The sequence below is a fragment of the Alosa pseudoharengus genome, unplaced genomic scaffold (genome assembly GCF_046254945.1).
Source record: "Alosa pseudoharengus isolate Yale_2024_CS ecotype anadromous, Long Island Sound unplaced genomic scaffold, YU_APseudo_1.1 YU_APseudo_1.1_scf_4, whole genome shotgun sequence".
Lineage (NCBI taxonomy): Eukaryota > Metazoa > Chordata > Actinopteri > Clupeiformes > Clupeidae > Alosa > Alosa pseudoharengus.
In genome coordinates this window covers 27,027,768-27,053,376 of record NW_027468774.1, presented here as the reverse complement: position 1 = coordinate 27,053,376, position 25,609 = coordinate 27,027,768, and the positions used below count along the sequence as shown (strand labels likewise).

At 42.9% G+C, this 25,609-nt stretch overlaps 1 protein-coding gene across 2 annotated transcripts; it reads right to left on the bottom strand.

The window, feature by feature from the left end:
- Positions 1-2,095: 2,095 nt before the first annotated feature.
- On the bottom strand, positions 2,096-23,499 carry LOC143102206 (uncharacterized). 2 transcript variants are annotated; one of them, XM_076265667.1, is made up of 27 exons: positions 23,348-23,499; positions 20,093-20,140; positions 19,758-19,787; positions 19,166-19,192; positions 18,418-18,471; positions 17,970-18,047; positions 17,365-17,436; positions 16,859-16,912; positions 16,094-16,144; positions 15,542-15,598; positions 11,785-11,835; positions 11,070-11,120; positions 7,501-7,551; positions 7,022-7,072; positions 6,815-6,874; positions 6,585-6,626; positions 5,887-5,928; positions 5,722-5,787; positions 5,170-5,310; positions 4,865-4,897; positions 4,723-4,779; positions 4,461-4,538; positions 3,833-3,910; positions 3,608-3,643; positions 3,393-3,431; positions 3,154-3,210; positions 2,096-2,407 (listed from the first exon to the last, which is right to left on the bottom strand). In XM_076265667.1, the coding sequence occupies exons 1-27, from the start codon at positions 23,412-23,414 to the stop codon at positions 2,403-2,405; spliced, it is 1,476 nt and encodes a 491-aa protein (XP_076121782.1). In that variant the 5' UTR covers positions 23,415-23,499; the 3' UTR covers positions 2,096-2,402. The 2 variants fall into 2 exon arrangements, with proteins under 2 accessions (XP_076121782.1, XP_076121783.1); XM_076265668.1 differs by lacking the exons at positions 11,070-11,120; positions 11,785-11,835; positions 15,542-15,598; positions 16,094-16,144; positions 16,859-16,912.
- Positions 23,500-25,609: the final 2,110 nt, after the last annotated feature.

Genomic DNA, 25,609 nt, shown 5'->3' with positions numbered 1-25,609 from the left:
AAGCCATTTTTTGCCAGGAGTTTCCAAAAAAGCACCTGAAGGACTCTCAGACCATGAGAATTAAAATCATCTGGTCTGATGAAACGAGGACTAAACTATTTGGCCACAATTCCCAATGGCGTGTGTAAAAGAAACCAGGCACTGAGCTGCACTGATGGTTGTCCTTCTTTACCCTTCTCTTATCCTCTCAGAAGGAACTCTGGATATCATTCATAGTTACCATTGGGTCTTTGGTTACCTGTCTGACCCAAGGCCATCCGTCTCGGATTACTCAGTTTGGCTGAGCAGCCAGATCTAGGAAGACTGTTGGTTGTCCCAAACTTTTCCATTTGAGAATGATGGAGGCTACCGTGCTCTTGGGCTCTTGCAATACTGCAGAAATGTTCTCGTATCCTTACCCAGATCTGTGTCTTCACATAACCCTGTCTCACAGGTCTACGGACCATTCTCTTGACCTTGTGGCTTGGTTTTGGTCTAGTGTAACCAAGGCGAACTGAGCTAGCGAGCTAGTTGCCGGTGTAAATCCTCACACCCCTAACCTTAAGAACGATTCTAACCGCTAAGTTGGAAGCCTGGGCTTTTGTCTCAGTGGTTAGAGCGTTCGTCTCCCATACCGGTGTGTGTGTCAAAGCGGCAGGTTCGAGGCCCGTGAGCTGCGAACGAACCGACCTTGTTACAGTGGTGCCGTGACCCGGATCATGGGAGTGAGGATTTAGGGAGGTGAGTGTAATGGAGGCGAACTGAGCTAGCGTGCTAGTTGCCTGTGTAAATCCTCACACCCCTAACCTTAAGAACGCTTCTAACCGCTGAGTTGGAAGCCTGGGCTTTTAGCTCAGTGGTTAGAGCGTTCGTCTCCCATGCCGGTGAGTGTGTCAAGGTGGCGGGTTCGAGGCCTGTGAGCGGCGGACGAACTGACCTTGTTACACTAGGGCACTCATATTTTCATTCTATATTGATCTACTTTTGCACACAACTTCACAGGACCTGGTGCTAGGGCTCAGTTGTGTTTCTAGGTGATATCAAGTGACCTAGAGGGCTGAAATGTGGTCTGTTCAGATATGCTTTTAATCTGGCAGAAAGAAAAAACTATATTCTAGCCTCTGTAACTCTGTGTCAGTACATCACACAGTTATTCTGACTGTTTCCTATGAAAACTACAGGTTCTTAGCTTTCAATATAGGTCAAACATTTGATGGTAGGCCCCAAAAGAGGTGGGAACAATGCCCTCGTAAATAGGCACAGTGGAATTTCAGGCAAAAACTTGAAATTTGTATTGGAATTCATGTGGTTAAACTTTAAAATATACAACATTTTATCCCAGAAGACCCCCCCAGATCACCTTTATGGGGGGGCATGTGCCCTAGTGCAGTTTTAGGTCTAGTGACACCCCTGGAACGTACATCAACTCACATAATTGGATTGCTTTGTTCATAGATATATAATAGTTCGGGAGAAAACACATTCTCTAGGCACATTTCATAATTGGTCCCATCCTATGGTGTACAGTAAGCAAATTTGTACTCGAAGGCCATGAAAAGTCATGGAAATTTAATTCAAGGACATTGAAAAGTCATGGAAAGGTTTCGAAATTTGTCAGTGAAAATGGGTGGGAACCCTGAGTTGTCAAGTGTTTACCACCAAACACAATTAAATATGAGTGTCTTAAACAGTATTTTTTTTCCTTTTCAGTTGTTGTCTGCCGTGGCTCACATCCTGTCACATGTTTATGCGTAGGCTATACTCGTTTGTAGAACATTGTGTATGTGTGGAGGGGCTGTGGTTTCCTGTCGATGAGTCAAACACAGACAGACGTGTCAAGTGGTCCTGCATATGCAACACTTCTTATCTTCTTCTTATCGGTCTATCAGCTGAGCTAAACCAGCTGTTCGCAGGACAGCCACAAAAATGTCTATTTATACTTACACCATGACAGCTTTGCAGAACATTTAAAAGCGACAAAACCGAGGAAGATGGACCTTACAGTACATTGTTCCCACGCCTTTCACTGCATACTGCTATCTGAATGTATTCAATTAGTTATTATTAGGTGAGTGTAAATGTGTGTTTTTGTTTATGAATAATGAAGAGTCAAAAATTTGGGGTGAAAAAAAAAACTGTTTAGTGTTTAATGTGCAGAAACCATCAAACAGCAGACTTCATGTCAAATTCAGCAAAGATACAGAGACAACATGGCACGCAACACTTAGGGGGCAACACAGAAGGAGGATGGTCAGACAAAAACAACACCACAAAAACAAAAACAAACAAACAAAACAAAAAAAATCAACACAAATGAATTAAAAGCACATAAAGACACATGACAGAAAACAGCTCAACACAAACACAGAGAACACAAGCGGGAATCAACACAAATTCACTTCTTGTTGCTGAGGCCTTGTCAATCAACCTGCAGTGAGACAGAGAGAAGTGTCAAACAAACTGAATGATAAAGTGTGCAGTTCTCTCTGACTTTTCTGGCAGTTCAACCATATATGTTTACTTAACTCATTGAGTGCCAAATGCGTTGAGTGCCAAAAATGTAATATTAAGTTTTTAGCTTTTTTTTTAAATTACAAAACTAGACACTCTAACACACCTTATATGTGATTTTGGGAACTCTGTGATGAATGGAAATAAAATATATGATGATCGAAAACTCATGAAAACGCACAATCTGGACATTTTCTCTGGACATTTTATGATAACTCGGTTGCCGCATTTTCGTGGGTCTATCACTAGGTGGCAGTTTCGCCAGGTCTCGCTGATCACTTCCCGGAAAGTTTACAGGCAACACTTAATATTTCATGAAAGACGTTATATCTCCATTTCTAGACAAAAACAGCGATTTTGATGAAAACTAGCCACTGTTTAGCTTGGGATTTCTCAGGAACAGAGGCGTGTAGAAATACACGGTTTGCATCCACTGAGAGCTTAAAGTTTCACCTTTTAAACGAGCCATTGTATGTGTTCATAGCTATAACACAGAATATGCTGTGGCTGTACAAAAATCATCAACAATGGTCTAGATTTCTGGCACTCTAGGACAAAGCTTCCGAAAACAGCTTGGCATTCAATGAGTTAACTGGGTAGCATAATATAAAAGGTGTGTAAATTTATTTTAACGTGCACCATTAAATCGAACAAATATCTCACCTTTGTAGCCATTGCCATAGTAGCCGTTCATACCATACTTGTTTCCGTCTTTGCCTCCTATAGAAAGAGAATAAAGCCATTTTGCAAGGTTAAATGTTTATCCTGTGTTTGACAGTTTAAATATGGCTATAGGACACAGGACTATAGGATCTGAACACAATAATAAATCTTATTCAGTATGAGACAGTACCAGCATATGGGGCCCTAGAAAATGTAGAATGTCACTCTTGAGTACTCACCATAGCCACCCTGGCTGGCTGCCAGTGGCCCAGCATAGGCTACAAACATGCAGAGAACATGCAGAGAATCAATGTACTGAAGCAACAACACAGAAAGCACATCTCCTTATTTTTCTACTTGGAGTTTGCAAATAAGTACTGAAGTGCCGAAATGAATGTGTGTGTGTGAGAGAGAGAGAGAAAGAGAGAGAGAGAGAGAGAGAATACGTATGTACCTGCTGGCTGAGGTCCTCCATATCCTCTGCCATTTCCTAAAACACAGAAGGAATTGTTACTGAGTTCCCCACACATACGCAACACTAGCAGAAGCATGGCTGAGGACTAAGTCAGACGGACGGACAGAAAGAGGGACAGCGAGGGTGACAGAAAGGCAGACTGACGGACAGACTGACGACACTGACAGGTACACACACACACATACAGTACACATAGACCAGTACCATTTTTGCATTTAGGTTTGCCCCCAGTCTGTGGTCCAGGCTGAGAGGGCTGGGCACCAAGAGCTGCCCCAGCATCCCCTTCGAGAGAGAGCAGGGGGGAGGAAGAGGCCCAGAGACACAGCACAAGCAAGATGGAGGTCATTACAGCAGGCTTTCCACACAGACTCACAAGCTATACATGCTTTCTCTCTCTCTCGCTCTCTCTCACTGGTACATACGCACACATATACACACTGTCTTTTTACTCTCTCTCTCTCTCACTCACTCTCTCTCTCACACTCACACACACCTGTGCCCCCATACACAAGGCACAAGCATGCACCTCTTAGCGCATTTGCATTGTTCTTGACTTCTAAAAAGAAACCACTACACCAAGGACAAACTGTCAGAGCTTACAATGACAAGCAACTTAATCACTCTGTTAGTCATGTTACGGTAACATCCCAACCACACTTCAAAACACACACACATAAATACACAGACACACACATACTGTACATACATACATACATACACAGACACACACACAAACACACGTACACGCACACACGTACACGCACACATGTACACACACACACAAACACACTCCCTACTATACACTACGTACAACATATGCACACACACTTACCATATTTGCTGGCAGATTTGCCTGCATCAGCTCCCAAGCCAAGTTGCTGAGCAGCGCCATATGGATACCCACCATCACCTGCGGGTTTCAGGAGTCATATGTTATCACCTTGACAGAGAAATACACACACACACACACACACACTTACCCTCTAGCCCAGCTGGACACACACACACACACACACACTCTTACCCTCTAGCCCAGCTGGATGGACGGACGGACGGGGACACACACACACACACACACACACACACACTCTTACCCTCTAGCCCAGCTGGGATGACTGGGGCGCCATTGTAAGGAAGCTGTCCCATACCACCTGTTTGTACAGAAAAGAGACTCTGTCTTTACAGTGATCAACAGACCAATCTACGGTCAAACCTGTACTAAAAAAAAAAACTCACCAAATTTCCCATTGACAGGTTCAAGTCCTGCACCTGTGGGAAAGACAGCGGGAAGTTATTCTGAGGCCAACTATCCTAAGTATATACTGAGTGTATACTTGATTAAAATAAACAATCAATAAAGTGTCATAGGAGGCAGTAACCTTTACTTAAACGGACTTCAAGGAAAATAAGGTGAAATATAGCATCCCATTAATGTTAGTGATGGGACCTTTTTGTAAAGCACAACCATGTTTTTATATGGTTTCCTTTTCTTTCCTTATGTACCCACTCTATCTGATCAGCACAAGTGGTGCCCTATTTACCCAGGCTGGCATCAGGACTAAGCCCCAAAGGCACTGGGCCAGCTCCGTACCCTCCAGACTTTCCGTCAACACCCAGCCCAGCTGCGACCACAGGCTGGCCCCCATAGGGCAGAGAACCAGCAGGCCCCATACTAGCGCCACCTACAGGCAGACACACATCAATTACAGGGGCACGAAATAGGGGAGATGGACTGGATGGACCCTTACAGCTTGGTTAACTGAGACACATTTACAGACATGACATTTGTTTGCCTCATTGGCCAAATATGAATGTCAGTGAACAAACTGAAATACAGATAAAATGTGGATTTGTGAACTTAACACAAGTCATTCAACCCAGGATTGTAAACATATCCTTAAGCATAAGGTTCACTATCCCTAGTACAAGTGTAAAGTGCGTATAGTAAGAATGGCATTTAACTTGACACACTCATTTAAATGAATGTTTAGTTTTGTTAGCCTGTGGTGTATAATTAACTGTACGTTGATGACCTCATCATTTCTGACAGGACAAACTTGCAACATCATTTGGCCCCCGATTGGGCAGTTTACCTGGTCCCTTCCCTGCTTTGCTTCCCATCCCTGCCCCATCGGCTAACACTGGGTATCCACCAGCTCCTGAAACATAATTATAATCATCTCTCAATTATAATTATGTCTGTTAGCCTTTTGCCCTCTGCTGGATGGCTAAAAGGACAGCACCAGGATGATACTCACCATTCATATAGCCATTACCATTGGTGTAGCCATTAGCATAACCTACGGACAGGAAAATGGAATAGGGTGGGGGTTAAATGCATGCTTGTCAAATTCACATCTTCATTCAAACTGAAACTAACAGCCCCACACTGTTTTTCTAGCCGTGCAGCCAGCAGTTGACAAAGTGTTTGTGGTTTCACACTAAATTTCCATAGAGCTTTTCTACTGATTAGGGCAGGAAGTCTCAGCTATTGACCACCATGTGATACACACACAAGACCACAAGTTTGGGGTCTTTCCAAGTAAGAGACAGTGTCTTTGTAAGTCTACAACTCTTTTCTCTTTCTTTCTTTTTGTCCATCTCTCTCCTTGTCAGACACACACTCAGACACACACACACACACACACACACACAATACACACAATATGCACATTATCAGGTAAATGGCATGGGATTTACAGGTTTTGCCTTACACATTTACCCATTCACACACACACACACACACACACACACACACACACACACACATGCCCAACTGCTCTGTGTTGTGCTCAAAGACATAAGATTTCAGACACAAGGTCAAGGGCAGTTTTCGACACAAGGTCAGGGGGAGCTGGGACGGTTATTCTGTCTTCTCTCTGCCTCTACCTGTTTTAAAAGATATACATGCATGGGGGGAATAGAAAGAAAAAGAGAAACAGAGCGAAAGAAGTACCTGAAGTCAGAGGTTTGGCTCCTGCACCTGGTCCTCCAAGACCTGTAGGGGATGGGTAATGGGAGATGATTAGAGTTGCTGTTCTTTAGATTCTGTTTAAGTTGTAAAGCTGTGACATGTACAGAGAGACATGCTGCCCGTGTATCCATCATCTACACCTGATGGAACTAGTTATGGAGCATAGAGGAGGTCTGGTGCTAAAAGGCTATAGGTAGAGATAAAATACCAACCAAGGCCCATGCCGTCACCGAGGCCGGCGCCAGGATATCCTCCCATGCCATCAGTGTAACCTAAGGGCACAGCACAAAGAACAGACTGAGTCGCATATTACACACACACACACACACACACACACGCACACACACGCACAGGCACACACGCATGCACACGCACACACACAGCTAGGCTGCTCTTATCTCTAGGAGGGTGACCCTTACCTACTTGCTTGCCTCCACGGCCCCCCATGGGGTATCCACCCTGTCCCAAACCTGCATCAGATGGAGCATTGAGAGGTGACTTGTGCAAATGAACTCAACTTAGGCACATCTGGTAATAACACTAATCATAGCACATACACTAATGATGGCATTGAAACTGACGAACACAAGAAAATTATTTCATTGGATGGGAAGTTCATGAGAATTTTTTATAAGACACAATGTTTTTTTTTTACTCACTAATAGACACTGTACTGCATTAACATGGATTGCTAATCAGCAAATTCTTACAAATTCACAAACTCAGTGTGGGAATGTGCTACAAGGTAAGTTAGTACTGACTCTGCCCAAACCAGCACCAACAAGTACAGCACCGTTGTCCTTTACAGATGGAACGTTAGTCAATTCTAAGGCTTTCTGCTTGGTTTGGCATGTTACTTGGCATGTTCAAAACCCTTTTAACCATATCAATTTGATACCTCCATAGCCATTGCCGACAGCTCCAGGGTAAGCTGCACCAGGTCCATAACCTGTGTGAAACATACACCCAACAGAAAGTTAAACACTTAGATATGTTCATAACCAGTGCAATGCAGAAATAAGGGAAGTCGACAAACAATATGCTGTGGTCCATAGCCTGCAAAAGAGAATAAACATGCACATCAGAGGGAATGTAACCGGTTGCTGTAACACACCATGCATGTTAAATGGTATTGGTGGACGAAGCAGGAATAAATTATTAAATGAATGGGAATCGTATTCAAAGAATTTTAAATAGATAAAACAACGCACAATACTGGAGAGAAATTAATGAGTGATTCCAATGTAGTTCTGTAGTAAAGATATGTTTCCTGGAAAGAGGATGTGAACGAAATAAATCTGTGATGTTGCTGTTCTCTGAAAACGTCCCAGAATACCAGTAATAAATAAAATGGTGAAATTAACACATCCATCTGTGACATTTTTGTGATATCCATTTGTCACACGATGTAGCAGCACAAAAAAAACTGTTGCCTTCTGCAGAAGCGTGATTTTTTTTTCTTTTTAAGTGTGATTGTCATGTGCACACAGAGCTAGGTTCTCAGTTAAGACAAGCATGTGCAACTCATCAATTCTCCCACTGATCTACAGACTGCTATTGCAATTTACAAAAAATGCTTCTATACCCTATTTCTTTTTGTGTGACAGTTGAGTTACACATGCACATCTTAAGTTAGAAAATGGGCAGCTGAAGAAGTGTGGCATGCAAAAGTGCCTTTACTGTGTCTTGATTAGGTTTGTTTACCAGTCTTCGAAGGCTTCCCCCCCTGGCCACCAGGCCCTCCAGCTCCTGAACCATGAAGATCAACAGCAATCACTTGAACACCGCTCACTCAATAAGCTGACAGTAACACTTGCAGCAACTCAAGTATCAATGAGCATTAATAGGAAACTTTTTTTTCCATATAATTTACAGGACAGAAGAAAACAGAGAGAGAGAAAGAGAGAAAGAGAGAGAGAGCACACACAAGTGGAGTGTGTTTACCATAAGGTTTGCCTCCCTGTCCATTGGAAACTGCTGGTCCAGGGCCATATCCTGGATGCCACAGTAACAATTAAAATTCACTCAACACAACCTTCAAACCAACATAGCTGACAATGCACTATATCAAATCTAGGGAGCCAATAAATATCAATCAGAGAAATATTCTGGTCAGACAGCCTGACAATTACACAGAGGAAGTGCTATCAGCCTAGCTAGCCACATAGTACTGTAGGTCACTTAGTAGCACCCTATGTGGCCACAACACTACTTCATGCGCTACTAGATTATTAAAGGTGGCCTGGGCTCACTGAGGCTGAGCTGTAATAAATAGATGCTGTCTAGGGGGCTTTGGAGAAAAAAGATTTAGCAGAGAATCCCAAACCAGAGTATAGACCTAGCCAAAGCTGAGTCTCTATGGCCCCTGCCCAGTACATGAAGCTTTGGGATCTGTGGGATCAATCAATGTAACACTAGGCAGCCATATTCTATTTCACTAATGTAAATATGTTCGGCCAAAGTTAGGCAATGAAAATGCTAAATAAACTACTGATATACCTATTTCACACTGTCTAAGGATGTAAATCATCTCTAAAGCAATAGTTACAAATGTGTTACCGTTGCTTATAGGTGCCTGTCCATTGGAAAAAGCTGGTGCTGGCCCATATCCTACAAACCACAACACTGATTATTCAATTTTAGGGTACTTAGCATTGAGTAAATAACACCTGACAAAGGATAGCTCTAATTTCTATCCCGATACCACTAATGAGTGGAAAGTTGGAGACAGAAGACAATGACAAAATGGTTCTATGCAATTGTGACATTTTTTTTTTCTGTGTGTGATTGTGATTGTCATGTGCACACAGAGCTAGGTTCTCAGTTAAGACAAGCATGCGCAACTCATCAATTTCCCCACTGATTTACAGACATGTCTGCTATTGCAATTTACAAAACATCCTTCCAAATTTGTTTTTGTGTGACAGTTGAGTTACACATGCAAGCTAGAAAAAAGGACACTGAGGATGGGTGGCATGCAGAAGTGCCTTGAAGGTGTGGTGCCACTTGATTAGGTTTGTTTACCAGTCTTCGAAGGCTTCCCCCCCTGGCCAACAGGCCCTCCAGCTCCTGAACCATGAAGATCAACAGCAATCACTTGAACACCGCTCACTCAATAAGCTGACAGTAACACGTGCAGCAACTCAAGTATCACCAATGAGCATTAATAGGAAACTTTTTTTCCATATAATTTACAGGACAGAAGAAAACAGAGAGAGAGAGAAAGAGAGAAAGAGAGAGAGAGAGCACACACATGTGGAGTGTGTTTACCATAGGGTTTGCCTCCCTGTCCATTGGAAACTGCTGGTCCAGGGCCATATCCTGGATGCCACAGTTATAATTAAAATTCACTCAACACAACCTTCAAACCAACATAGCTGACAATGCACTTTATCAAATATAGGAAGCCATAAATATCAATCAGAGAAATATTCTGGTCAGGCAGCCTGACAATTACACAGAGGAAGTGCTATCAGCCTAGCTAGCCACGTAGTAGGTCACTTAGTAGCACCCTATGTGGCCACAACACTACTTCATGCTCTACTAGATTATTAAAGATGGCCTGGGCTCACTGAGGCTGAGCTGTAGTAATAGATGCTGTCTAGGGGGCTTTGGGGGAAAAAAGATTTAGCAGAGAATCCCAAACCCAAACCAGGCCCTGCCCTGTACATGAAGCTTTGGGATCTGTGGGATCAATCAATTTAACACTAGGCAGCCATATTCTATTTCACTAATGTAAATTTGTATGTTCTGCCAAAGTTAGGCAATTAAAATGCTAAATAAACTACTGATATACCTATTTCATACTGTCTAAGGATGTAAATCATCTCTAAAGCAGTAGTTACAAATGTGTTACCGTTGCTTATAGGTGCCTGTCCATTGGAAACAGCTGGTGCTGGCCCATATCCTACAAACCACAACACGGATTATTCAATTTTAGGGTACTTAGCACTGCATAAATAACATCTGGCAAAGGATATGGCTCTAATTGCACACCCAATACCACTAAAGAGTGGAAAGGTGGAGACAGAAGACAATGACAAAAAATGGTTCTGTGCAACTCGACTTAGCTTCCTGTCATTGGATGGGCCCACTCCTGCACTATAGCCTAAACACTGCAATCACTGATCCTGATAGCTTTATCTGGAAACAAAGGCTGGAGGGTTAGGATTACCATTGCTTACAGGCCCCTGTCCATTGGTGGGTCCTGCACCTGGGCCATACCCTAGAAATGCCAAAACGTATTACTCAACTGTCAGCAATTATCACTGATTTCAATTGTGCAGTGCAACAGCAGTTCAGCTATGTCAGACCACCCTAAGTAAGGTATACCAGCCAAAGACAACAACACTTAATACTAATACACGTAAAAATACAGAACTGACAGATGCCATGATGAAACACAAAAAAAACATAAGAATGTAAGAATTGTGAGGCAGAGAAAGGTGGAAATAGAAGTGGGATTACCATTGCCTTTTGCTCCATTTCCATTGGAAATAGCCGGGGCTGGACCATATCCTAAGAGTTATTCAGTGAGGGTAGGTTCATTACTGACACTGGACATTCAGCAATGTAAACACTGGAAACAGCTCAGAGAAGCCACCATGCTGAACACAACCAACGACATGCCACATAACCACAAACATAATGTACACTGTGCGAATAACTGGCATGGGAAAAGGACATTCCAAAACTGTGGCTCCCCCACTGAAAGTTTGAAATTCTGTTACAATATTAACTGGTGAAGGAGGAACTCTCCTTATTGTAGGTAGGTTCAGTGTGAGGGAGTCAAAGTTTAAGCCAATATATGGACAGGGCAGCATACAGATTAGCCTAAAGGCAAGAGCCTGTGAAGTGGTACCTCATTTAATGCCCTTACTGAAGGGATAATTGACTAATTGTCTTTAGTTTGTTATGAAACCTTAATAGAGTTTCTTTCCCAGTTGAGTCAATAATTTGACACCTAGCATCCTTTTCCATTGATAGAACTCGGATCCAAACATGTCTCACCACAGTGTAGAAGACAAAAGGGCATTAAATTCTAGTACCTGTAGCTGTAGGCTAGGCCTACTACATAGTAAGTGTACCAGAGACATTTTTCTGCCGTGTGCAAGTCCAATTACCAATTAAAGCCATAAACAAAAGTAGGGACAGGACAGTATGACAGGAAGTTTGCTTTTACCATTCCCCTTCTGCCCCTGTCCAAAAGGCAAAGCACCTCCACCTCCATTACCTGGACACCACACACACACACACACACACACACACACACACACACACACACACACACACACACACACACACACACACACACACACACACACACACACACACACACACACACACACACACACTGTCACATAATACAGTGGTGGTGACACATATTACATGTTTCATCAAAGCTTAGAAAGAGTCTACGATTCTAAAGTGCAACACACTATAATCTTTGGTTTCTATAATCAAGATCATATTGCACTGAACATGTGATAAAGATATTATATGTATCTGTATGTATAACTACTAATACGTTTATTATTTTATGGATCCCTTGGTGAGAAAAAAAACAATGTCTAAGGGTACTTTTTCATTTCCTCCTGAAAGAAAAACTTTGACAGTGCTTTCACAACAGCTTCTCCAGTCATACAGCCTATACAAGTAAAAAAGATGTGCCATAGACCAAAACTGAAAGATGCCTGGGAAACATTGGTTCAACTTGAAAAAGAACACACCCGTAAGGTGTCAGGTGAACACCACAGAAATGAGATAAGGATCTCTGAAAACAGTACGAGGAGAGCAGAAGATGGAGAGGAAGGAACATAATTCACTTCCTGGTATGACAAACATAGAAACACACATACAGAGAACATCTCATTCAATGTAGAGATGTGTATAAACAAGGTTATATATCCCATGACACAAACATCCTGTGCACATGGATGATGTAGACCACAGAAAGGTGATGCGACTCTTGCGGGCAAGCACACAGAGGAACGAGAGACGGATTACCCTGATCTGTCGGCAGAAACCCTCCAAGGTTTGGTGCGGCTGCTTGCTGACTTTTCCCTTCCCGCTGCCCAGGCACCTGAGGGCCCACGCTCTTCCCTTCCAGAGGCTGGGAGCGCAGACTTTTTCCGGCTTGAGCTGGTGTCGCGGCTGACCAGATACTTTTACTGGCGACCTCAGGGACCATGGGGGCCGCGTCCAACGGGGGGTTGAATGAGGTGGCTGTTTTGCCTGCCTCTACTGGTGTGACAGCTGCAGAGGCCAGACTTTTTCTATCCTGCGCCTGTAGCATGCCTTGACCCAAACGTGTGCCATCCAGCGCATGTGTCATGTCATCATAATAGGGGCCTGTGTCATCAGACGTAACTGAGGAGATGGGGGAACCTTCCTGCACTGGTGCTGCAACAGGGCTTTTGGAGCCCTGTTTGACACTGTATGACGACACTGAAGATGCTGACTTTGCTGAGGACGCAGCGAAATTATAACTTTTACTACTGTGCATTTGCACCCTGGAGGTAGAGAAGTAGCTTTTGCCCTCTTGTTCGGGCGCACCGACAGACACTATTCTTTGGGTCCCATCAGGTTCCTGGGAAACTGGACTTTGGGCCTGAAATGAAGAAGTGGATCCCTGAGTTTCTTTAGCACCATAGCCATAGGTTTTGGTTCCTTGTGGAAATGGACTGGAGGGACTAAGACTTCTGGTTCCATGTAATTGTGGAGTAGAAGCCCCAACACTCTTGGCTCCTTGAAGTTGTGATGTGGCAAGATCAAGACTTTTGGCGTCTTGAAATTGTGTCTTGGCAGAGCCAAGGGTTTTAGTTCCTTGTTGCTGAGGAGTGACCAAACTCCTTGTTCCATGCAGTTGTGAAGTGGCAAAACCAGAGCTTTTGGATCCTTGAGCGTATGGATTAGAAGGACTAATGGTTTTGGTTCCTTGTGAGTATGGAGTGGCAGGACCAACATTTTTGGTTCCTTGTAGCTGAGTACCAGTGGCAGAACTAAGCCCTTTAGTGGCCTGTTGCTGCTGAGAAACATAACTTTGGTTTTTTGCCCCCAGCAAAGCCTGAGCTGCTGCATCAAGACTCTTGGTTCCCTGTTGTGAAGGAGCAGTATAAAAACGTTTAGCTTCTGCCACAGTCCCTCCTGATTTAACGACACTGCCAGCACTTCCTAAACTTCCAGCAGCTACTCCTGAAAGGTCACAAAATTACCACCACACATGAATTGACATGAAGTGTAACTGTTGAAAAACTGTAAAAACTATAGCAGCCAACTAAAATGCACATAAAATGCCAATACAAATGGAAGCAGGATATTCCTTGAAAGGGCTAACAGAAAACTAGCTGGTTATCTAACAATTCATCTGACCAAGGTTCCCACCCATCATAAACAGAAAAAAAATGTTGGTGTTTCATAACCTCTAATTGCCAAAGAAGCCAAAGATCTCCTTTCAAGGAGATACTAGTCTGGAACACCATAATTAACTAATGTTTTTATCATACCCCAGAAAGGTAGGGCCAATCAGCGATGAGAGGGGATGAAATCGAAAGTGGCTGTAGTAAACGGTAGTAGCACCGCCAGCAAACATCAAAAATTGTAGTCGGAAGAATGTGTACATTAATTAATAGCAAAGGTAGCCCTACATACTTTATTTCTTGACTACCGATGCTGTAAGTAAGTAACATTAGGAATCCCTGATCAACGTGATTGGTTAGGCTGGACCAATGATTTCAAAGTTAACGCAAAGTGTACGCTCGTCACCATGCTAGTGTTAGAAACATTTCCAAAATGTGAGTCCCCAGACTATTCATGGCAAAGTGTAGGAAACTTTCACATTATTCACATGAATAATTACTCAACAGAGATACGATTAGCTTTATAGTTCATCAAACTATTTTGATTCGGAAAAATGTTACATTTAGTGTACAATATCAGTGATCGTGGGAACCCTGTCCACTGTTAGGTACACAGATCCAGAAGCCACTACAGCTACCACACATACCAATGACAGGATGCAAGACAACATGGAGGAGAAGTACAAACTGGTAGATGCTGACAGACAAAGAGGTAAAAGATAAAGACAAAAACACTACCAGACAAAACATAGATCATAGACAAAACATGAATCCAAGTCTGACCTGCATCAAATTCCAAAGCAAATCATTATCTCAACATGTCCGTAGCAGATGTAAATATAATTCAAAAGTAATCAACAAGAGTTTTCCAACATGGAAGAATTTGATTCATGTCTGACATTGGTACAGAGAGACAAACCACTGCTAAAATGTCTCAAGCCAAAGAACATCTACCAGGCATGGTGCAAACCTCAACCTTAACACTGACAACACCTAAAAAGTCCTAATGCATGCAACATACACAAACAGGCTTTACATATCAGTGCTTCAAAGCATAGACACAAGGGTTGACAGAACAGCTACCCTTTGAATACACATCCATCAAGCATACACATAGGATGCTATGGCATTATTACCCGGTTCTGTCACCCTGGGTTTGTTGTTCTTGGTGACCGCACTTATAGCTCCAGCCCTAACACCTGGAACCAGACAAACCAAACTAGAGAGTTGGTGGAGTGTAACCAGGTTTAGCGTGCAGGGAACAACTCAGCTAACTCAAAGCACAGTGGAAAGGCAAACATTCACAAAAACAAAATCCGATCAAAGACCAAAGCACAGAATAAGGATATGTGCATTATCTCTAAATATGTGCAAACAGCCTTATATTTGTAAAAATAAGATTTTGTTTGATGGCTAATTTGGTCACTTTCAATTGCACACTAATCTCAATGATTCACTTGTCCTTGTGTCCCTGGCAAGGGCAAATACATCAAGCCCCACATAGGGATGTATGAAGAAAAACCCATGATAAATAACAAAGACAACACCTCAAGTATAAGGACAAAATAGAGAGGAGTTTACCAGCTTTAGATGGCTTGGAGCCCTGTCCTGTGGGCGTGCCTGTTCCACGACCATATCCTGAAGACCACAATACTGATTAATCAACACCAGGAAGCAACCTAAGTGCAAAGTACTTAAACTAAATACCAAAACAATCTATTACTGTACAATACAAAAATACACAACCCCTCACTAACATGCTCAAATAATATGTTTTATCTCTCTGTTAATTCATATTTTAACTTGTGGCACATATGTTGGCGGATCAACATTACGTAAATCTAGTAATCCCCTTGGCCTGCAAATGTTTTGACATTGTATTCTGACTGGTCTGACTTTTGGTCTGAAGTTGTAATTGTCAATCTACCACAGATAACAACTACCCTGACTATCTCATGCTGTTCGCATGTACTGTATGCTGCCATAGTGGCATAGTGATAAAATCAATGTTGTTTGTCCAATAGAACTGAGTAGCTAATGCTGGCATGCTACCACCATCACAGCCACACAGACAACATGGGTCATCACAGCACAGAATGACAGTGACACACAGACATGGTAGTGTGGGTTTACCATTGCCAGTAGGTCCCTGGCCACCAGCCACTCCAGGTCCTGGTCGGCTACCTGAAGACACCACAACACGTGTTACGACACAGTTTCTGGCGTTGTAGGGTGCTCGGAACAACCACAGAGAGGCGTGTTCACACTTGCATGCGAGGCGTTAATGTGTGCACGGCACCACACAAGAAGCTGTCGCTGCAGGACCAGCTAAAGGTGACTGCAAAGGTTTGCAGTTGAACAACAAAAGCTGATAGATATACACACAACACAACATAAACATAAACAAACAGACAAAAAAACAAACGCTTTAGCAACAACAACACGCATCAACATGCTGTTATGGTATCCACGCTCATGGATTACACAAACACTGAATTAGAACACAAAATTAAAGTTGAGAGTGCATTGACACAGAAAAAGATCACACAACACACAACGCAAAGAACCACTCCAGTCCAAAACAAGCCCCCACTCTACACTCTCATGAAGAGAGGAATCCCTTTCTAAAAGGACTGATGCAACACAGAGCATAAGCCATCCAGTCCAAACATTTGTGAACTGAGAAAAGCTCAATGGTCAAATCAGTCATAAATCCTTTGGAAACAACAGGTTTCCAAAGACTGGATTTGAGCACCCTTTAGTTTCTCAGATTCCCCTGATGTTGAGCATATGAAGAAAGTATGGGGTGTCAGTGTTTGGAATGGAGTTGGAGAGTTAAAAGTTATTGACACACACAGGGAGGGGTAACACACAGGGGTGCACAGTCGTGCGTTTTACCCGGTTTAGGGGCCTTTGAGCCCTGGCCAGTGGGATAGCTCCCTCCTGCAGTGCCTACCAGTGGTGAATAGGGGTACTGTCACTAACAACCACAAACAAACAGCTTGCCGTCTAAGCACATTAGAAATAATGGTTTGAATTATTTGAATTGACAAACACCATGAACATTGCACTTCAAAACGCAATTGTGTGATGTCTGAAGATTGTTTTGTCTTATTTTACCTATTGGTCATATTTGCCAAAAGGGAAACGTGTGCTGCTGATTAATTGCTAGCTTTTAGTTCAGCAGTTGTCACAATACCTTACTGAGATTCTGACTACACAAGAAACCCATCACAACTCAGAAAGGTTGGTACATAGAGGGAGGGGACTATCAACCTGCAGCAGTGAAGGGTATCTGTGGGGGTTTCTAGTTTCCAGTGTAACTGTCAGAAAGTTTAGGTGTAAAGTTTGGGTGGCTACTGAGATGTGAGAAGGCTGTACAGTTTACGCTAACAGTGACTCACCGCGACCTGCTCCAGGGTAGCTACCGTACCCAGCCCCAGCACCAGGGTAAGCACCCATTCCATTTCCATAACCTGACAGGGAGAAAGGGGACGCTAAGGTCATTAGAGATATGGACAAACAAAAACACAGGAAAGACAACATCCACTAACAGGCTTAGTAGGATACACATAGACACAAGCAAGCATACAAGCATACATATAGACATGCAAACACACACAAGTACACACCCCCAGTGAGGTAAATTAAAAGTGCAATCTATTTTCTGGGAATAGACAGCATAAATCATATCTGTGCTTTAATCATACAAGGTTGGTGTTATTGCACCCCAAGGTCACATTTTGATTGGTTAGAAGAGGTGCAATCTGTTACACCCTCATCGTTCCAGAAGCTTACATGAAGTTCAAGGTTGATTAGATTCCTCTCTCACAGTCCCACCAACCCTCCCTCCCCCTCCACCCCCATAGTTCACACATAGACACCATACCAAGCAGACAAACGAAACACCAGTGTGGAGTCCGCTGCCTCTGAGAAAATGACCTGATCGACCCAAGCATTTGCAGGGTGCTACTCACTCACAGCTGCTGCACCCCGACATCCCTCTCACCTCTAGCTGCCTGTTTGCCTGCTCCCAGACCGGCTCCCAGTCCATTGCTCAGGCCCATCCCAACTCCCAGACCGGCTCCTACAGTCAGAGGGAGGATGGGAGAGAGTAAGGAGCAACTCACAGAGGGGCCATGACAGTTATTCTAAAGAGGAACCTAAATCAAGTACTTGTCCTTTTGTATTGTGTATAAAGGTAGTATTTATTGTTACACTATGGTATCCTATTGCACTGTAGCTTGAATGGCATTCGTTATTGTGAGTCGCTTTGAATAAAAGCATCAGATAAATGAATAAATGTAAATGTAAATGCACAAAAATAAATTACAATGATGAAAAAGACAGCAAATGAGCTGATATAGTAAATTAATGTTATCAGTGAATGAATGAAGGCAATTATGTATTTACTCATGCACTCATGCATTCATGCCAGCTGCTGAATGAAGCATTACCTGCTCCATAGCCTCCTTGCTTCATGCCACGGCCATTTCCATTTCTGTATCCTCCTGGTCATATGAATACACACACACACACACACACACACACACACACACACACACACACACACACACACGCACGCACACATACACATACAGAAAGCAAACATGTCAAACCACACAAAAAAATCATTGCTAACATATTAAACACGCAGGTTCTTGGTAATCGGTAGTGGATGCCAAAATAAATAAGCTCAACCTCCATTGCAAACACCTAAAATAAAACCTGGAGACATGCAATGCCAACGAATATACATGTAGTGGAACATATACGCCAATATCACACAAAAAAGTAAATACTCCCATGCAAGCCAATGAATGGCTATTACATGATGGAGAACCTTAAAATATGCTGAGTCTATGCTCAACAGAGTGTGGAGGTGCCAATCTAACACATCCTGTACAGTGAATGCAAAGACAACACATCAGCTAGAAATAACTCAAGCAACTCTTGACCTTGTCTGGTTTATTGGGCTTCAAAAGTATAGCAAAGTTACTACACACAGTACACTACCTCCAGGCCAAAAAATCTTCCAGTTACATATATCAAGCATTAATGCAAGAAATTATTCTGTCCATCTTTAAAACTACTTTCCTCTGTGCATCATTTATCAATTCATAGAATTAATAGTAATAATGAAGGATGGCTCTAATACCTTAAATGCTCTCAGGTCTTAAAACACTACTTAGCAAGGTAACTCACCTGCACCAAGGGCAGCAGTTGGATAGCCTGTGTTTTAGAAGGGGAAAATTGGGCTGTCAGATATTATTCACAGAATACTATGTTAAACTATAAAATCACTATACTAAGTGATAAACTCACACACACAGAGGCATGTATAATGCAAATGCAAATAGCCTACAAATACAAACACAAACACACACGCACACACACACACACACACACACACACACACACACACACATCAAAATAATCAAGTATGAGCTTGGTGCTTATGTTATGTCATATGACATTTAAGAGCACATTAAATGGCTTGGGACTGGCAGGGTGAAATATGGCCAACATTGCAGCAGGTGCAACTCATCTGCGCTCTGTGACAAGGACACATTCCATCACTGTCAGCACCGACTTCAAGAGAAGGCCAGCTATTTCAACATACAGCTTCATTAGACCGGGGTTATTTCATGCTGTGGATGTACATCTAAATATTCATTATCATTCAGGATACATAACAGTCCTATTGTGGGAACAGTTGGGGAGAGTGAGGCTAGTTGAGCTGAACTTCTGTTGTGAACTTTTAATCTTCAGTTAAGTTAGAATAAACTCTGCTTACCACCGGCTTTGCCCCCATAGCCACCACGCCCTAGCAACAAAATAAACACACAATACTGTTATTGTACATAAAACAGTAAAACTATAGCATAGTGTAGGCTACTCATGAACAGAATACAGAATGCACCATGACAGCATTTTAACTGCTAACTGGTTCATTGAAGAAGTTCTTATTTAACAGTAGAAAATATAGCGCAAATATTCTGTCAGATCAGTTCATTATTAGATAACAGAATCTTACTGTACCCACTAACAGGCACACACACACACACACACACACACACACACACATATAACCAAACATAATTACACAAAAGAGGAATAGTGTAGGCCTACCTCTTGGCATCAGTCTTCCTAAGGCACCATTCTGAGGTCTGCTTACGCCTTGGAAAGAAAAAGTGCAGAGTTCAGATTAATTCTCACTCGTTGCCCACAAACTATAGTATAGGCCTATAGCCTACTACCCTATAGGCCTACATCCCGCATGGGCTTACCGTTTGGTCAAATTAGACAAACACATTCATCAAAAAAGACGTCACTTTTAAAAATTGTTTTGAACAAGAGAGATTCTGTATTTGACAAACAAAACCTGTGCCAGGTCGAAGTAGACTATTGGCAGGGCCGCGTTTGTGCATTGGGCAAAGGGGCTGCTGCCCCGGGCCCCGGCCACTAGGGGGCCCCGGCGCGGGACATTTAAAAAAGAAAACATATGTCTTATCGTCACCTGTCTTCCCCCTTATCAATGCATGCTATCCCAGACAACAATTGCTTCGCATGAGACAATTAGGAAATATGAAAGCGGAGCTCGAAAAAAGAAAGAGCTGACGAGAACCAGACGTTCTCAGTAAGGCGCACCAAAACCACGGCCGTACCCAAGTACGCACTGTGCGTATCATCAGGCTACTCGAGAGAGAATTGCCCCTGTGTGTGTGTGTGTTCACACCAAATAGGCCTAGGCAACCATAACTTCCCAACTCTGCACAGTATTCCATTAACTGCATGACAGTAGGCTATTTACAATTTTCTGTAAATTAAGTAAGTTTGTAAACGTTATCAAAATCAACTCAATGCAGAACTATGCACGCGCGCACCTTTTGTTTGAGCAGGAGAGCCTACATACGCATGCTATAGAAGTTGTCGGCTAGCTTGTTGTTTTCTATTACTATCTATGCTGGTTATCAGCACACAATGTTATAAGCTAATTAATTAACTCGAGACTCATCATGGATATAACACGTTTTTTAAACAACGAAAACAGAAAGGATGGAGACAACAAAGCGAGAAGAGTTATTTCAAATGGGCAAGCCGCAAGAACAAGGTAGGCAAGATTATTGTGCTTGTCAAAATGTCTAGCATTACCGCTGATTAAAGCCATACATGAACGTAGCCTTTGCTAGAACAAAACTAAAGGTAACTTTAGCCTTTATAGGGCTATACAAAGTTGTCCAAATAAATAGGTCGTTGTTAGGCGTGGTTGTTGTAAAGATATTGCATGTGGATGTCATTAGCCTAGTAGATTACTTTTTAACTGACTAATGCAGGAACCTAACCGGGACAAATATTATCAAAGCGTTGAAAGTTAGGTGGGTGCATGTGTGCGTACCATCGCATTCATTCCTGCAGGCGCCTTGTCCACTTTTTTCAAAACGAGGATCAAAATAGTGATAAGTCCACGTCCACCCCTGTCCCTGACAACGTTACCGTTAACGTTACTCTTGTTTGTATTTGATGTGGCTGGGCTGTGTGTGTGTAGCCTAGAAATCTAGACGCACCCTAGCGGCGGCAAATTAATTTAATTTAATTAATATACATCTCAATGATATAGGATGGCCCCGCCAGGCTAGTGTGTGTGCGCTAAACTGCGTGTTTCAATGTATTTGACGTCGTGGCTGGCTAGGGCTGTGTGTTAACAATGTATCATGATGTGGCTGTGTGCGTGCGCACCAAACTCTAGGCTATGTTTTATGAGTTCAGAGTTCGGGAGTTGCACATTTTAGGCTGACCTGGGTACCACTGGCAGTTTTTTTCAAGCCTTAGTTTAGGTAATTCATTGATGGTAATAATATAATATTTCATGGTTGATTTTTTGTGTGCATTGCCCCATGTTTGTAGGCTAGGCCTACTTGTTTTTTGTATGTTGTTACAATTGTATGTTGGTTGGGGGGGGGCTCGGGGAGGCCCCTGCCCCGGGCCCCAGATGACCTTAACCTGGCCCTGACTATTGGAAGCTGATCTTGACTGTTTCATGGTGACAGCCTATCCGAAATTATGTGGATGCTAAGTGTTAATTGTTTATGGTTGCTTAAAATGTTGCTGCAGTGTTAGCTGTTGTAGACTAGTTGTGGGATGCCATTTCACCACAATTCCGGGCTTCTGAACAGACGTTCATTGATGAAAAGGCTCGACTCAAGTGGCTACAGTGTGGGGGCAGTAAAGTGCTGGTCTAGCAACGAGTCGTCAAATTTTGACCACCGCTGCCACCTCCTGGTCTCAGACTTTGATTCTAACCATTAACGGAAGATATAGCCTAAAATGCGACTTTGGCATGATGAATGACTGGAAACGATCCACGTAGGCTACTTGAGCATGATGCCTGAACTCGTCGCTCTCAGCAAGTAGGCTATTTACCTCAAGGTGTTTCCTGTCAATATTATTTCGTCATAGGGAATCTAATACATTGTGTTGGAAAAGATTAGCACTTTCTAAAATTTGATAGACCTATGGATTTGACATAGGCCTAGCTCTCGGAAAAATGAAGACCATGGGTGAGACCATTGCAAATCTGTCTGATGTCATCCTGGTTGCTGAGTGACATTCGAATGAGTTGACGGTCATATTATTTTATTCCAGAGCTGTATGTCACATGTCTTGTTTTCAGGCTCCTTTCAGACACCTATCAATTTATGTCTTTGAGTACACATCATTTGGTTGCAAATGTTTAACTAATGGCCCACAGTGGTCAATGGAGGATCTAGATATTTAGATAGATAAACTTGCAATAAACCCAGATTAGTAGGCTATAAGTCACCTTGTATGGTATGGGGATTATTGATGACTATAGTAAAGACTGATATAAAATGAAAGAGGTACAAACTTTGTGAAAGTTATAGTAACTGTAATACAATATATAACTTCAGATCAGATCAGATCTTACTGTGGGACTCTTACAGTTGACTTCATGGGTTTGTGCATTTTCTCATGTCTTTATCATTAAATAGGTTTCTATCTAATGAATTAATATAAAAGCATTTAACTTGGTAATCAACACGTGCATCACTTCTTTATTTCTGAAAGCACTGAAATACTGTCTGATTTTATATGCAGATGCTTTTAAGTGCTTGCGTGTTCCTAGATTGATGAGGCAAAAAATAATTGCCTATGTTATGTGCTCATGATGATGTGTTTAAGGTTTAATCATATAATTTGGTTGAAGTCCCATTATTTTTTTTATCTTAAGTGAAGATTCCCATTTTGTTACACATTCTCTGTTCATCTCATCTTATTCATCCCTTCTGTCTCATAAAATATGGAATCATGCATATACTCTAGTACATGAACACACACACAAACACACACCACTGAGTTTCCTACCTCCTTGCAGGGTGTGCTGTACCAGCCAGAGGACCAGAGAGGTCTGCAGGAGAGCGCGTCCCAACATGATGGTCAACAGTCAGAGGAGACAAGATGGACGGTGAGACGAGGAAACGCCGTCAGACAAACTCGGGGACGGAGAAATGAACACAGTGCGTAAGACAGAGAGAGAGAGAGAGAGAGATGAGCTAGCTGGACAGAGATGCCACTTAACTAGAGATCCCAAGTCTCTGCCCATCCCTTAAATATGGTCCATGATCCCATGCCTTTCCCCCCAGACAGCCCTGCCCTCACCCCACAGCCCCACAGTAACTGGGCACCCACCCATGACCCAACACCTGCCCCTTACGGCCCCACACCTATACCAACCTATGCACACACACACAAACACACACACACAGACACACTCTTTCTCTCTCTCTCTCTTTCTCTCTCTTTCTTTCTCAACCACTCATCAGTAAAAGCTATGCAGCAGTACCTATACCCCCACCAAAGGGAGAGTTTGTGCACACACAGGCCCAGGGCGAGGAGAGCACTGTTGGGGCACTAACAACATGGGCCTGAGAGTTAGAGAAATGCAATGCTGGTGTGGAACATTCACCAGTCACAGCAAACAGAACTGTGTGAGAGAAGAATGGCACACATGGCAGTAGCCAAAATGAAAAAAAAAAGCCTTTGGACCTATTAAGGGTATTTCAGGGGGGATGTATGTCAGAGCCACAGTTACTGTACTTGAAGTGAGTGAGTGAAATTCTTACAGAGGGTCACTTCAGGCAAGGAGGCTGTGGCCAACTGTTCCTAATGCGCAAAAAAACACACAGAAAGAAATGATTCCCCTCTGGACAAAGTCCTCAGTGACCCCGGAGCTTCACCCACCCCCTCAGCCTCTCAGCAGACAGGGTAACACGCCCACGCCATGAGCTCAGCGTTGCGATTTATTGCAGAAAAGGAAACATCTTGTGAATCTGCGTCTTGGCTAGGCATGAGATTGCCACTTTTCCAAGAGGAAATTTACAAGTTTCTCCTTCCTTTCCACTACCGCTTGTGCTTTTGTGTATCGGCAGACTTTTATCCAGTTGTGTTCAGCTTCACCATGGCTGAAGGCTTTGTCAGAAAGACCTTGAGCTACTGTATTGGCTCTAAGAGATGAGTGGCTGTATATTGGAAGGTTTGGACAGTCGTTGCTCTGGATCTACTGGGCTTTGAAACATGCATCCTTAGATGACTCAAGAAAAACACATGGTGCTACATGACATGTTTTCCCAACGTCTATCAGACTGTGTGGCATTGCAGCCCTTTGTGATTCCTGGCAGGAAGTTAGTTAGTGGTTGATGTGGTGGCTTTGGCTCATTGAGTATTGTATAGGTACAAGTCAGGTGAGCATCGGTCTGGAGGACGCTGAGTTCAACACCTGAGGCACAGATGACACCCACAGTTGTTTGTGAATTCAAAGAGAAAGGGGTCTTGACTAAGGTCTTTCTTATGACCTTAAATGTTCAGACTCGCAGACAATGCCTTCTCTATTCACAAGCACAACGATGGAAAATCTCCCCAAAGATGAGAACAGGAGAGTGCACAGGCCTTGGGGAGAAAACAGCCACTGCTTTAGGATGTGGTGACACAGACATGCACATTAAACAGCAGTAGAAGTTTACCCTCCACCAATTAACAGTCCCTGGGGCAAAACTCAGTGCAATGAAGTCATATTTGCCCAGCAATGGGATGTGACATTTTTCATCACCACATGCTGTTTGCCTCCATTTAGAGGGTTTGGCTTGTTTATTATTGTTCTTTTTCTGCCTTGGAAAAGTGTACTGCTTTGGCAAACTGAAAAACAGGTTGTTATTACCTGCTGCCTGGGCTCTTTGGTTTTGTTTAGGTCACAATGAGTGAGAGCTCCTTGGTCGGGTAGCAAGGAATGTTCTCAACATGCGTCATTAAAAACGAGGAACTGTTCAAACTCTTGCGGATCATTCAGTGTCCTTCGTACACCAGTCAGTGGGATTATCAATGGGTGTTACAGTGAATGTGTGTTGCATGCACTTTCTCTGTTTGTTAACAGTGAAGTGCGTGATGAAGATGTCAGACAGCTACATAACCATGTTTGCTTTGGGTGGTGCTCTTTCACTCTCACACTCACTCTCTTTCTCTCTCTCTGCTCTCTCTGTTTCTCTTTCTCCACTCTCACGCCATTGCTGTCTATTTCCCTTCCTCTCTCTAAATATTCTCATATTAATTTCTGATTCTGCTGAACTACACAAA